The following is a 12,532-nucleotide window of genomic DNA, read 5'->3' as shown; positions in this document are numbered from 1 at the left end:
ACAATAAATAAAACGGAAATAATTAATTATTTCTTGTGCGGCCCGGAACTAATTGATCCACGGACCGGTACCGGTTCGGGACCACTGCCATAAAGGGTTTGTCTGAACAGGTCATTTACTTTGAAAAGCTGTTCCAGAGGTGTTTGGACACAACGACCACCAGGCGCCACCATCACACTACTTTTCGAAGCACAGGCTGAGAGGGAGGATGCTGCTGCACAGAGAGAGCACCACCCATAAAGTCCAGGCTGTCAGCGGCTTTGAGTTGTTTCTTCCTCCACTTTTCTCCGTCAGTGCACAGGCAGCTGGTTTGCGTGAACTGCAAAGGCAAAGATGAGTTAATGCCATTAATTAGGAAAGGAAACGGAGACAACTGAAAAAGTCTGTCTTGTTGCTGATTTTGGACCTTTCAGCAAAGGAAACGAGCTGAAGCTGCAAACTAATGTGTCATGTGACGTCTTCTCACCAATCGTCCCCTCACAACAAACTCTTTGGCCACAAAACCAGGAAGTAAAAATCACCTGACAGTCCCTGCAGCTCTCTGCTACATATGTCACAGCGTTTTCTTGTGTCATAAGTTTTCAAGATCGTTGAGATAATTTACGTCAGATCTAGCGGTTGAACTTGTGTATTGCACAATGGCCAGCTGCTTTCCATCTGTATCCGAGCTGGTGGAGGAGGCTCGCTGTTTGTATGGGCAGGTGTTCGGCGAAGAGGCTCCTCGGGTGGCGGTGTGTGCTCCTGGAAGAGTCAACCTGATTGGGGAGCACACTGATTACAACCAGGGATTTGTACTTCCAATGGTAACCTTGTGACTGGGTGAAGTGAAACAGTGCAGTTTGCCCCAAATGTCATTCAAAAATCTGACACTTCAATGTTCCCTTGCTCGCTGGCTTGTTGTTTTTTCATGACATTACTCATGGCCTCTTCAGAAATATATAAGGAGTCTTTCTGTACTGTTCGGGATGCATGCAGTGCACCCAGCATCAATTAGTTAATGCAGAAACGCTGCTTTCCTCGCTGTTGTGTCGTCTCACAGAAACACCAGTGTTGTAGTTCCAAACATCAAGATTTCATCTTCTGTTTGGTGGGTCACTTGCATGTCGAACAACCAAGGATTGACACATGGACTATAGCTCTGTACGCTAGTAGTCAGAATGAAATTTCAGTTTTTTTGGAATGGTGTTTGGAAAGATATTTCCTTTTTGAAAAAGATAACCACTTAGCTGCATGGGCCTTTTTGTGTTTGGTGACCCAGGCACTGCCCCTGGTGACTGTGGTGGTAGGGAGTCAAACCTCTGGCCGGGATGTTACTGTGGTAACAGCAACTAAGGATGCTGGTGAGCCTGAGAGGGTGGACTTCAGCCTGCCCAGTGATGGATCACCGCTTCCTCCAGGGTTACCCAGCTGGGCAAACTATGTGAAGGGTGTTATACAGCATTACAGAGGTAAACAAATGAGCAGTGACTACCATAAAAACACTAGCTGGGATTTATTGTAATTAGGTATTATAATTTAAAAACAGAAATATTACTTTTCAAAGTGAAGGAGAACAGATGTAAAGCATAAACCTGTTGATCTCACTAATGTTATATTGTCCAGGCTTGTTTGGACACCACAGGATATTTATTTAACGTGTACTTTCTCTGTGTGGCACCCTTCAGCTCCTCCTGTCCCAGGTTTCAGGGCGGTGATAGCCAGCAGTGTCCCCCTGGGAGGAGGTCTGTCCAGCTCTGCCTCTCTGGAGGTGGCTGTCTACACATTCCTGCAGCATCTCAAGCCGGGTCAGAATCTGATTACAGAGAAGACGATGTGTGTATCAGTGTGACTCTGATAATCAGTAAAGTGCAGTCAGGAAGGAGTCTTCATCATGTTAGAGATCGATGATGTCCAGTGATTTTCACAGAAAGACCAACTGGATGGTCACACCAGCAAACTGATGCTCAAAATGCAATAAACCCTTTTTCTACAACCCTAATGGCTGATCTGCAGGTAGATGACTGTGGGTCTTTATTCCACAGATGATGGAGACAAGATATCCAAAGCAGTAGCCTGTCAGCAGGCAGAACACACTCATGCTGGTGTACCCTGTGGCATTATGGATCAGTTTGTGTCTGTCCTCGGCAGGGAGGGGCACGCTTTGCTCATTGACTGCAGGTAGTGCAAACATCCAATGAGAGTAGACGAATCCAGTGTGAGTGTTTGGTGACATCGATGTGACTGGTTCCTCTCTCCTTTGTTACTATTGGCATGTTTTGCCAAAACATTTCAAACACAAAGGAAATTCTGTGTACATCCGCCATTATCAGCAATGTGCTTATGTGTGGTTTGACTCAGGTCCCTGGAGGCCACCCCTGTCCCTCTGCCAGATCCCGGCCTCGTCATTCTCATCACCAACTCCAATGTGAAACACTCTCTGACCGGCAGTGAGTACCCCATGAGACGCAGACAGTGTGAGGAGGCTGCCTCCATCCTGGGAAAGGACAGTCTCAGAGATGCCACCATGAAGGACCTGGAGGGTGTGAAGTCGAGTTTTTATTATCCTCTGTCAATCCATCCTGTCTCACTCTGTCTTCTTTTATTACCCTTCCTGCTCTGACCGGGGCTGGCTTGTTGTCCTGCCCTGTTATATCCTCTTCAGTCCAATTGAATGGATGGAATGATGGCGATTACTAGTTCCTCAGGCTGCAGTCTGATCTTCCCTATCGTTTCAGAGGCAAGGGACAAACTGGATGATGTGACCTATCGAAGAGCTCGTCATGTGATTGAGGAGATTGAAAGAACCACCCAGGCCGCCGAAGCCTTGAAGAGAGCCGCCTACAAAGAGTTTGGCAAGCTTATGGTGGAGAGCCACAACTCCCTGAGGTACAGTTAGAGCAGCTGCATCACATCTGTTTGCCTGCGAGTCACTGTTTAGGGCAGAATGAGGCAAGTGTGTGATAACTTGATGTCCCTGTGTCAGAGACCTGTATGAGGTGAGCTGCAGGGAGCTGGATGAGCTGGTGTCTGCAGCCATGGAGGTGGAGGGGGTGTTCGGCAGCCGGATGACAGGTGGAGGCTTTGGTGGATGCACTGTGACTTTGCTGCAGGCCCACACCATCGACAGGACTATACTCCACATACAGGTTAAAACACACACACATATGCATACACACTGTATGTAGATTATTATCATCAATAAATAAAGTTTTTTTTTAATCCATATATGGAAAGCTGTAGGCACAGAAATGCGGTTATCAGGCAAAAGCTAACTTTATTAAAGGTCCATTTCACTGATGACATGTGAAGATTTAAATGTTTGACTTCTGACATTAATCCAGGAACTTACTTATTTCCTCTTCTTCTTCTTTTTTGAAACAATACAAACGATATTCGACTGGCAGAATCATGAACGTTGCATCCACACACTAACTTTAGAACGTTTTTAGAAACGTTGACCTGCTGCTCCATGTTTGTGGAGTTTGTCTCAGCTGTTTCATGGTTGCTTCTTGTGTAATTCTCAGTGGATTATAGATGAATGTAGTCCATAAATTAGTTTCTTCCAAAAACTTAAAATAATTGGCAGACAGGACGTTACTGATTTTAAGGTGCTTTTTATAAACGACACCGCAAACAGGTCAAACCGCTAAATCAGCTTCTGAACAGGAGATATTTTGGGAGGCACAGGAAGCTGTGTTGCTAATGAAGAGCTGCAGTGTTTGACTCTGCAGATGCATGCAGGTTGTTGAACATGACTTTGCATTAAAACAGTAATAAGTTTCATTACCATTTGTCCATCCAATGTAATACCTTTTTTGTTAGCCTTAGTTTTCGTTAACGGTCGTCGCCAATATTTTTCTTTTTAGTATTCATTGACGAAATGAACGCTGGCTCAGACTGAAAGCACATGATCTCCTCTCCTGTCATCCGTCTCTTGTGACCTAAAATGTTTCACCTGACAGCCATCAGATGTTTTAGGTTCCTAATTTGAACCTGAACCTGAACATACAGTACTACAGCAGTAGTAGTAGTGGTTCATTATTCTCATCCTGCAGCATAATACAGCAGGTGCAACCAAGTCAGCTTTGCTGTTGGAAAATTGAAAAACTTTTCTGCTTTTATGAGTCTGTTTTCTGGAAAATCTTTGCATTCCGCAGGGTATTTGAAATCACAAGTGTCTGAGGGCATTGTTCATTTGTTCACTGGGGATAAAAAGCACTTTTCAGTGTTCTGGCTGTCACTTTAAGCGGGGCATTTCAGACAAATTGCCCAGTCCCCCGTGTCTTGCTCAGACAGCTCCAGAGTGTGTGTGTGTGAGAGAGAGAGATCAGGGGGTATGAGCTGAGAATAAAAGCGAGCTTCGTGGAGACGGAGCCAGAAGTGTCCAGTTATTAGCATGCTGGTCTGGTCTCTGTGGCCTTGCTGCCTTTCTGCTTTCACACAGTCAGACTGAAGGCCTGCTGTCGGCCGACACCATTCAGAATCCTGCAGGAGACACGTCAACAAAGATGTAAACTTTGTCAGAAAATCACAGGAAACAGGCATTTATAAGATGACACAGTTGCATTGAAGAAACAGTGAGAAGGTAAAGAGCAGTAGCCTTTTATCGGCTTATAAATCTTCAGCTTTGGAAGCAGACTTGGCAAAGTTCCTCGCATCTTTCCTAACTTGGCCGTATCCTGGCTACTGCTGAGGCTTGCTAACTGACAAAGGAAACAAATCTTTTTTGGAAACAAAGGGAACACTTGAAACTTCCACATCCCTCAGTCCTCAGCATTCCTGAGCAGAGCAGAAGGATCCTTGTCCTCTCAACAACAACATCAGAAAAGGCTTCACAGGATCACAAAAATCACTACCTCGCCTCCAAGATGTTGAACCTCAACTCGCCGGACGACAACAGCAACAGGAACTCTCTCCAGGACCCGGTCTCACTAAATGTTGGTGGAGAAATTTACACTACGACCCGGGACACCCTGACACGCTGCCGCGACTCGATGCTAGGTGCTATGTTCACCGGACAAATCCCTGTGCTTAGAGACAACAGAGGAAATGTTTTCATAGACCGTGACGGAAAAGTGTTTCGGTACATTCTGAATTACCTGCGCTCCAGCTCCCTGGACCTGCCGGATGGCTTTTCGGAGCTGGCACTGCTGCGGAGAGAGGCCGATTTCTTCCAGATACACCCCCTGCTGGAGGAGATTCGCCACTATGAGGCATCAGTGCCTCTCAGCCTTAGAGGAGGGCCAATTGGAGCCATGATTATGGTGAATGTTGATTCCAAGGTACGTAGTCTGACCAATACGTTAGTCTGACAATGAATCAAGTCAGTGGGCCTCATGCAAGAGCCATTACCCAATTTGTTCTAAAGTGGCGCATACAAGTGATGCAAGAGAACTATAATGTATAAATGGTTCTGATCTGATCTCAGATCTCTCATGTTGGTGAATTCACATATGCTAGCAAAATCAAGGTAAATATAATAATAATAATAATAACCTACAAAAAAAGGAGAGGTTTTGTAGATATTGATGCCATCTTTGCCACCAGTGACTTAAAGGCTACATCTTTTCATGTTCGGAAAATAGGAAACTTCTGTCACCCTGACAGCAGCCTCAGGGTGTTTCTGCAGATTGATGTCAGGGGAATGTGGCAACTCATTTATAACAGCTGACTGTGTGACATCAACTGCTGTGTTATATTCTCTTTATTTCTGTCATAGTGCAGCGCCGCTTTGACAACACGTCGTTGACAGCTGTATTAATATTCTGTAATTGTTTGTAATTTGTAATTGTTGTCACTGCTAAATTTGTTCTCTTTGGTTACTGATGAAACTTGGCCACACACAGGGCACAACAGTCTCATATAGCAACTTAGAGGCATCGATTTTGATAATAATTAAATCACACGATCGTCCACCACATGATGACATTCTTCAGGATGAATCTAGCAATTTACAGCAAGTTTAACGAGCTGAGAGAGCTTGGTGATCACAAGCAAACCAAAAAGAAAGAGGTATGAGAGATTCAGCATAAGAAAAGAAAATATTCTCTTCCATGAAGCCCATTATTTTTGAGTTTAAATAAAGAATATATATCGACTAGGCAGTCCTCCATGGACACAGTTGTTCTGATTCAATGTTTCAGAGTTACTGGAGAATTTATAAGTTCACTCTAGGCGTCTATAGAACTACAGTTCACCTGTGTAGGATGATGTTCAGTATATAGAGAATTAGATGATTTTGACCATAAAGGGCTTTCAGAAAGCTTTCTGAAAGTGCTTTAAAATTGAATTTCCACAGAATTTCAAGAAAACTTTATCCATATAACCCATTCGAAGTGATTAGACCCAGATTTTGTGTAGATTAACCAAATGAGAAAGGACATGTTAATTAGTGAACCTCCAACACATGCTAGACCCGTGTCCCCATGAAATCAAAATCAGTGTTTAAGTGTCTCATCACATCTTGTGCAATATGTCACCTTTACGCTACTATCTGACCCAAGAATGACAAAAAAAAAACATTTTTTAAGTTTTCTTAATGGTATTTTACTGTTTGTCATTTCCTGGAAAATGCTAAAAAAAGCAGATGACTCATCCTGCAGTCGGGGGCGCGTGCTAATTTTGTATCCAATGAAAAGCTTTCTTGAATTTTTATGACTTCGCCGTGGCAGAGTCTAAGGGGGGGCCAGGCCTCGCTGATTACAAAAACAACTCATCTAACTGCTGCTAACTGTAGCTGCTGTTAGCTCAGTTAGCCATGCAGCTAAAGTTATCTGTCCTTTTAGCTGCACTCTGCCTTCTGTTTCATGAGAACTTTAAGAGGCCGACGGGCAGCTTTTGGTACCTGTGGAAAGAGCCAGGCTCGCCGTTTCCAGCCTTTGTGCTCTGCTGACAGTAGGCTCATCTTTAGCATACAGACATGAAAGTGTCAATCTCATGTCACTTTTGGTAGGAAAGTAATACGACTGAAATTGACCTTCAGTGGAGGACTCTAAAACTGTAGAAAACACTGGCCTTCGCTAACCTTTTGAGCTAATGTTTAGATGTATACAGCATATGAGCAGAGGTTGTGTGTATGTGTGTGTGTTTGCATGTTCAGAGACATGGAAAGACCGGTTCTTTGTTTGTGTGCTACACTCTGGAGAATGTGCAGTCAGCATGTTCTGCCTTCTCGTTCCAGGTCCGCGTTCTCCACTTTAACTTACGCCATGGGCCAGAAAACTATGAGCTTCGCACGTGCTCTGTGCGAGCCTTCACAGTTGACCTCTTTTGTACGTGGAGAGCCTTCCTTACTCTGCTTTGTGAGCACTTCTCCTATAGAACATCTCAAGGTCTCACTAGCCCCCATCTATGCAACCCGAGGCAGAGCAGGCTGAAACTGGAGTGGGTACCGAGACCTGACGAACTCCCGCAGGACCAGTACGACAAGCAGCGCTACCGGGGGCTAACTGTCTCTAACCCTGAGGACGCGCAGTCGGATGACATCATGAACATGCACTGGAGTCCCTGTGAAATCACAGACATGCAGGGGTTTGTGGAAGAGCTGCTGAAGGTGTCTCTGGCTGAAGGATTCAAGGTTGATCTGGTGACTCCTGACCCAGCGGAAATTCTTAACTGCACCACACTCCGGCTTGTCAAGTGCTGAGCTTGAGGCAAAGAACAGAATCTAAAAGCACCAGAACATGTCAAGCTCATGAATTGTGGATGGGTCCTTCTTGGCACAGCTGAAACAATTATCCTTAGGATTTCAACTGTTTCATCGAATCTTTTATTGGTTAGGGTTAGGGTTAACTTTGTAACATGGAACTCTAATAGATATAAATTATGACTAGAAGATTTTTGTCTTTGGTCCTTATGTCTGTTTTCCTGTCATAGAGTTTACCAAAATAGTAAATAATAAACTGTGTTATATTGAGGATCATTATTTACAAGTACTGACACGTCATATTGTCTGCATTTAAGTGTAACATTTAGATGTAGCCTAGCTCATTTTTGACATAGATTTTAAAACATTACTATTACTATTATTAACATTAAATTACTGGCTTCATCTATCTAATGTGATGGCTTTTAAACATAGGTTATGAAAATCTGTACAGCTGAATAACCCTCTCGATCCCCCCAACAAGATCTCTCATTTTTTTACATTATGATCTATGTAGAATTCTGTTCCTTGGTGTCCGTGTCTGAGAACACCGAAGCACAGTTAAAATACTATCTTAACATTTTGGGAAATGTGCTTCTGATGGCTATTGATAGTTCTTGGAGTCCACACGTGTTGTCTCTGAAGCGGCTGTGGCCCCAATGTGTGGTTACATTTATGAGGAGTTGTAGCAGGGTAGCCAGTAGGCGACTTGTGAACATGCATCCCCCTTGTTAAACTGCTATCCCCCCTCTCTCTCCCCTAAAAAGAGTACAGAGGCAGAAGGATTGTAAATTTGAATATGTCGTCTAGTCTATGTCTAGTCTGCCCGACTCATTGATGCTTTATCAGGCTGAGGTTTGTGCAAGTTAGAATCTATGATGATGGCTCTGAATAATCAGCAGCCTAACTGTGCTGTGTATTGATAAATCCATGGCGCAGACTGAATTTTTCTCTCAATCCCATCCTGTCAGTTTTATCTTAGATCTATAATATTCTCTAAACTATATACTGTAAATACTCAAATCTATGCCTATGTTCTAGCCTAATCTTTTAGCCTATATAGTACAGTACTCTATAAAGTAGTGTCACCTTCATGATAAAAGTGAAAAGCAACGTGTAGTCATAGAAGAGTCAGAGGATCATAGAGACACTTTGCTGCCTGTAGTATTCCTATAATATTTATATAATCTTTTTTTGTTAATGCTGAACATATACACTTAGACTAAGCTACCTCTGTAACAAAGTATTTTAGGGGCAACATGACTACAGATGTAGTTTTTCCTATAGCTGTTTGGTGTTAGGTGTCCTGCAATATTGTCCTTGGGGGGTGTACATGGGTGTGTGTTGTGCTTGGTGGTATGGGGGCAGGGCGTTCTCCCATTAGACCATCACCCTGTTAAAAATTAACAAATGACGCACTGGGTGTAGTGGCCAAGTGTGTAGGCTCAGTAGCTATACTGTCATTTCTTTTACGCCTACAATGCAGGCTGACACCACACAACATATGTCATAGTTAGTTTTGGCTCTCATTTAGTTACTATTTTAGTGACACTGAGACATGAAGGTACATTTTGTACCGGGTTTTCTGAGTAGTTGGCATGGACTCGGAAGATGGAAATTTAGTTAGACTTGGCTAATAAGAAGAGTTTTTTTCTTTTTTCTTTTGTCACCTACTAGAAAATCTGCACCTGAACATTAAAATAGCTTATTCACAGTGTTGCTTGCTTAATTAAACTGACTGTATTTCCTTGTGGGAGGGCTATATCCGTTTGCCCTTTGAATGACTTACAGGGGGAGTCAGATGAGTAATGGACTGACTGTGTAATTTTAGTCTGGAGGAAGCAGTAGTAAAGGAAGTTTGGAGGAGGAAAAGATGTGTCTCGACTGAAGAGGAAAGGTCTAGCTGCAGAATCAAGCCTGGTGGTTCTTTCCTCTTGCTCCCTCTCTGAACTTCCTTCTGACGACTGTAAGAATGAATGGTTCTGCAGCCCTCAGGTTTATGGTTATTCACATTGTGCACAAGGGACATCAGTGTGCTCACATGCAACTATAATGCTTGCATCTCAGATTTGGTGATTTGTTTCAGATTAATCATTGGTTGAAGGTTATCATGGTTTAATGTACTCATTGTGTGCATGTTTTTTTTCCTCAACAGGAGCGATACAGTGGAACCCCGATTTTCTATGTCACAACTCCTTCAGAGGGAGCTCGGGCTCTCAGTCTGCCCTGACTTTAGTCAACACATCCCTGCTAAATGAGCACAACAGATTAATTCCTCTTTATATGCTTTACTGGTTGATTTCTTTTTTATTGTTCACTATTAAAATATAAAATTATATGCTGTTATGCAGACTGGAGATGATTGAAAAGCATTTTGTTAATGTTGGTGAAGGATTGCTTTGATTTTTTTCATTATTTCCATGTGGCTTCCATAAAATAAACCATGTTGATAAGAAAGTGTTAAACTTTTTTTAATAAGACACTTTTCTTTATTCAGTATTTTTTGATATTACCATCCAAAAGTCTGTGAGAGGGATCTCAGGTAGTGATGAACACACAAATAATTATCAATCACTCTGCATCTCTACAGAGTTTTCTAGCCTCCTCTATTTCATTATCCCTCTTTTAGAACATATTTATGTTCAGTCTCAGCGCTATTATCAACCTTGTTTCTGTTACCTTGTTCTGTTTGTGTGTTTGTCAGCTTGATTTGGAGATCTGTCCAATAATGGCCAAAAATGAAGTTGCATTAATGCTTTCCTGCTGTAAGGAACTCACTGTTCTGCAGAAGCTGTCATATCTATAGATGTTTTCATAGAGCTTCCTTTTGACTTAAAGCAAAGGTCAGATAAAGTTATTGGCTTCATGAATGAGATTTTTATCTAACAGCATCTCTATACACAGTTGTCTCCACGTATTGCATACAGTGCTACAGTTACCCATAGTGGTGTGTTCCTGTTGTAGGTGTAGGAGAGAAATCTGAGTATTGATCAGCAACCTGTAAACATACCTTTCAGATGTTATTGTAGTTTAGTCTTATGTAAACATATATTTTGATTTTCTGCATTGACCCAGTTTCTCTCACTAACATGGTTTCCTGTAATGTAAATCACCATTAACATTAACTCATACATTCAGAGAGGGTCTGCAGTGGTCTCTCTGACATGATACTGGCATTTTCTGTCCATAGTCTATTGGCTGAATGTCTTAATGGCTACAAAAATGTAATCAGCTCATTTTAACAAGCAAAAAAAACACATTTGTTAGCATCCAACAACCATATTTCCCAGTACGCAAGCTCAAAGCCTCATGGGAGCTGTAGTTGTGGAATTATTAGAAGCCATATATGAGAAACTGCACGGAGCCAAAAAGGCTTTTAATACAGAAGCTAACGCGGAAGTGGGGCGGGACTCGATTTGTTGGTAGGGGTTTGTTTGAGTTTACAAGGTGTACTTGAATGCATCATAAGGGAGGAGTTAGCAAAGCTGTGAAGTTTAGCCTAGCAGGAAACACCGAGGCTACCGCCGCAGCGGTGGAAAAAGAAAGACCAGTTTTTAGTTCTAAACCGGTGCACAGACGTGATATTTCCTCGGCAAACACGCTGTCGCTTGGATCCTGTGAGTACTCGCCTTCGGTCTGGTCACATTTTCCCCGACTTTGTATGAGGAGAGAATTCCTAGCCAACTAAAACACCGGACACTGGCCGGAGGAGGAATCTTATCCAGCGTCTGTAAACGGTGGACATCGGCTGAGCAACGGCCGTTTTGAATCAGGTGGGTTGGGAGGTGGGCCCGCGTTTACAGAGAACTGGTGCCCACAGGTGTTTGCATGTGAGCCAGTTGGCTAACAATTGAACTACTCTGTTCATCACAGCCACCTGTTTTCTGTTCAACACCTGAACGGCTCCAACTCAAGCTAGCTGAAGTTCCTTGTTTAGCCAGACATCATTCTTGCAATTGCTCTGTGGCTAGCTGGCTAATTTTTACTGCTGATATTCCACTCAGAAACCAGGGATCTTAGTGTTGTTGCCTCATATATATGTAAGCTAATGTGCACATTTCGTAGAATTAAGATTTACGTGACATTGTTCTCCTTTTAAAGGAATCTATTGCTGCAGTAAGCGTCATTAATGACAACCAACAAAAGGTTGTTTACCTCCATGTTAAACTTTCAGCAATTGTTTTAAGTTACCTGCTATCTCACAGACATATTCTACCGGCAAAACATACATGGATGGTGGCTACCACTACCAGCTAATTCATGGTTTACAGTCTTTACTGTGCTTGAATAGTTTTCTTGTTGGATTGCTTTCATGCCGAATATAGCACATTATCTGAATGACTCGTGAAAACTCGTCAGTCGTCTTCTATGAAGTAAGTAGGTCTGCCTATAACGAAGCCAATATTAAATCGTCATTTTTATGTATAGGGATTGGTAAAGATGGATTTTAATAAAATCTCGTATTCTCGTTAGCTAACCGCTGTGTAGTTTGTTGTTATTTGTTAATATGACGTACAGTAAACAATGCGTCCAGTCAAAAATAACTATCTTAAGTCGGCGTTAGCACACACCGGGGCATACTGACATCTACTTGAAGCTGTTCGTTTAGCAAGAGTCCCGAACCGGAACCGCGGTGTGCACGCAGGTGAGTAGTTCGCAGATAGTGTTGCATAATTACGGAAGCGTAGAGCTCCAGCAAGGTGTGTCTCCCCAGCAGGTATGTTAGTAAGCCCTTTGAGTCAACGGTCTGGTTTCAAGCATGAGTAATGGGTGCATTTTGCAGGGGTTGTGAGGAAGAAGCGTTTCACCGGTTTGGCTAGTTTCAGAAAAATTCACAAAGAAATGACAACATGTAGAGGAAAATGATAAATTACATACATTTCACAGCCATGCTCACATTGTATCGAT

The 12,532-nt window shown here is 42.7% G+C and overlaps 3 protein-coding genes across 3 annotated transcripts in view; all 3 read left to right on the top strand.

Moving 5' to 3' along the window:
* Positions 1–516: 516 nt before the first annotated feature.
* Positions 517–10,081, top strand: galk1 (galactokinase 1). The gene is made up of 8 exons (XM_041963308.1): positions 517–803; positions 1,259–1,448; positions 1,665–1,784; positions 2,022–2,157; positions 2,338–2,519; positions 2,715–2,865; positions 2,963–3,125; positions 9,780–10,081. Exons 1-8 carry the CDS (start codon positions 639–641, stop codon positions 9,852–9,854), a joined length of 1,182 nt encoding a protein of 393 aa, XP_041819242.1. The 5' UTR covers positions 517–638; the 3' UTR covers positions 9,855–10,081.
* LOC121625229 (BTB/POZ domain-containing protein KCTD21-like) lies at positions 3,167–9,773 on the top strand. Its single transcript, XM_041963309.1, has 2 exons — positions 3,167–5,261; positions 7,160–9,773. Exons 1-2 carry the CDS (start codon positions 4,848–4,850, stop codon positions 7,622–7,624), a joined length of 879 nt encoding a protein of 292 aa, XP_041819243.1. The 5' UTR covers positions 3,167–4,847; the 3' UTR covers positions 7,625–9,773.
* Positions 10,082–11,117: 1,036 nt separating the features above from the next.
* The window catches only part of llgl2 (LLGL scribble cell polarity complex component 2), a 28,806-nt gene continuing 27,391 nt past the window's right edge, over positions 11,118–12,532 (top strand). The window contains exon 1 of the mRNA XM_041962627.1: positions 11,118–11,397. The gene's annotated coding sequence lies outside the window, so the exon portion shown is untranslated. The remainder of the gene's footprint in view (positions 11,398–12,532) is intronic.

The sequence above is a fragment of the Chelmon rostratus genome, chromosome 21 (assembly GCF_017976325.1).
Source record: "Chelmon rostratus isolate fCheRos1 chromosome 21, fCheRos1.pri, whole genome shotgun sequence".
Taxonomy (NCBI): domain Eukaryota; kingdom Metazoa; phylum Chordata; class Actinopteri; order Chaetodontiformes; family Chaetodontidae; genus Chelmon; species Chelmon rostratus.
The sequence above is the reverse complement of the archived record's forward strand: the minus strand, read 5'-3'. Positions and strand labels throughout refer to the sequence as shown.

Coding starts and splice junctions, on each gene's coding strand:
- galk1 (XM_041963308.1), top strand. CDS start 639: ATGGCCAGCTGCTTTCCATCTGTATCCGAGCTGGTGGAGGAGGCTCGC. Junction 1,449..1,664: donor TGTTATACAGCATTACAGAG/GTAAACAAATGA, acceptor GGCACCCTTCAG/CTCCTCCTGTCCCAGGTTTC. Junction 2,158..2,337: donor GCTTTGCTCATTGACTGCAG/GTAGTGCAAACA, acceptor GGTTTGACTCAG/GTCCCTGGAGGCCACCCCTG.
- LOC121625229 (XM_041963309.1), top strand. CDS start 4,848: ATGTTGAACCTCAACTCGCCGGACGACAACAGCAACAGGAACTCTCTC. Junction 5,262..7,159: donor TGGTGAATGTTGATTCCAAG/GTACGTAGTCTG, acceptor TTCTCGTTCCAG/GTCCGCGTTCTCCACTTTAA.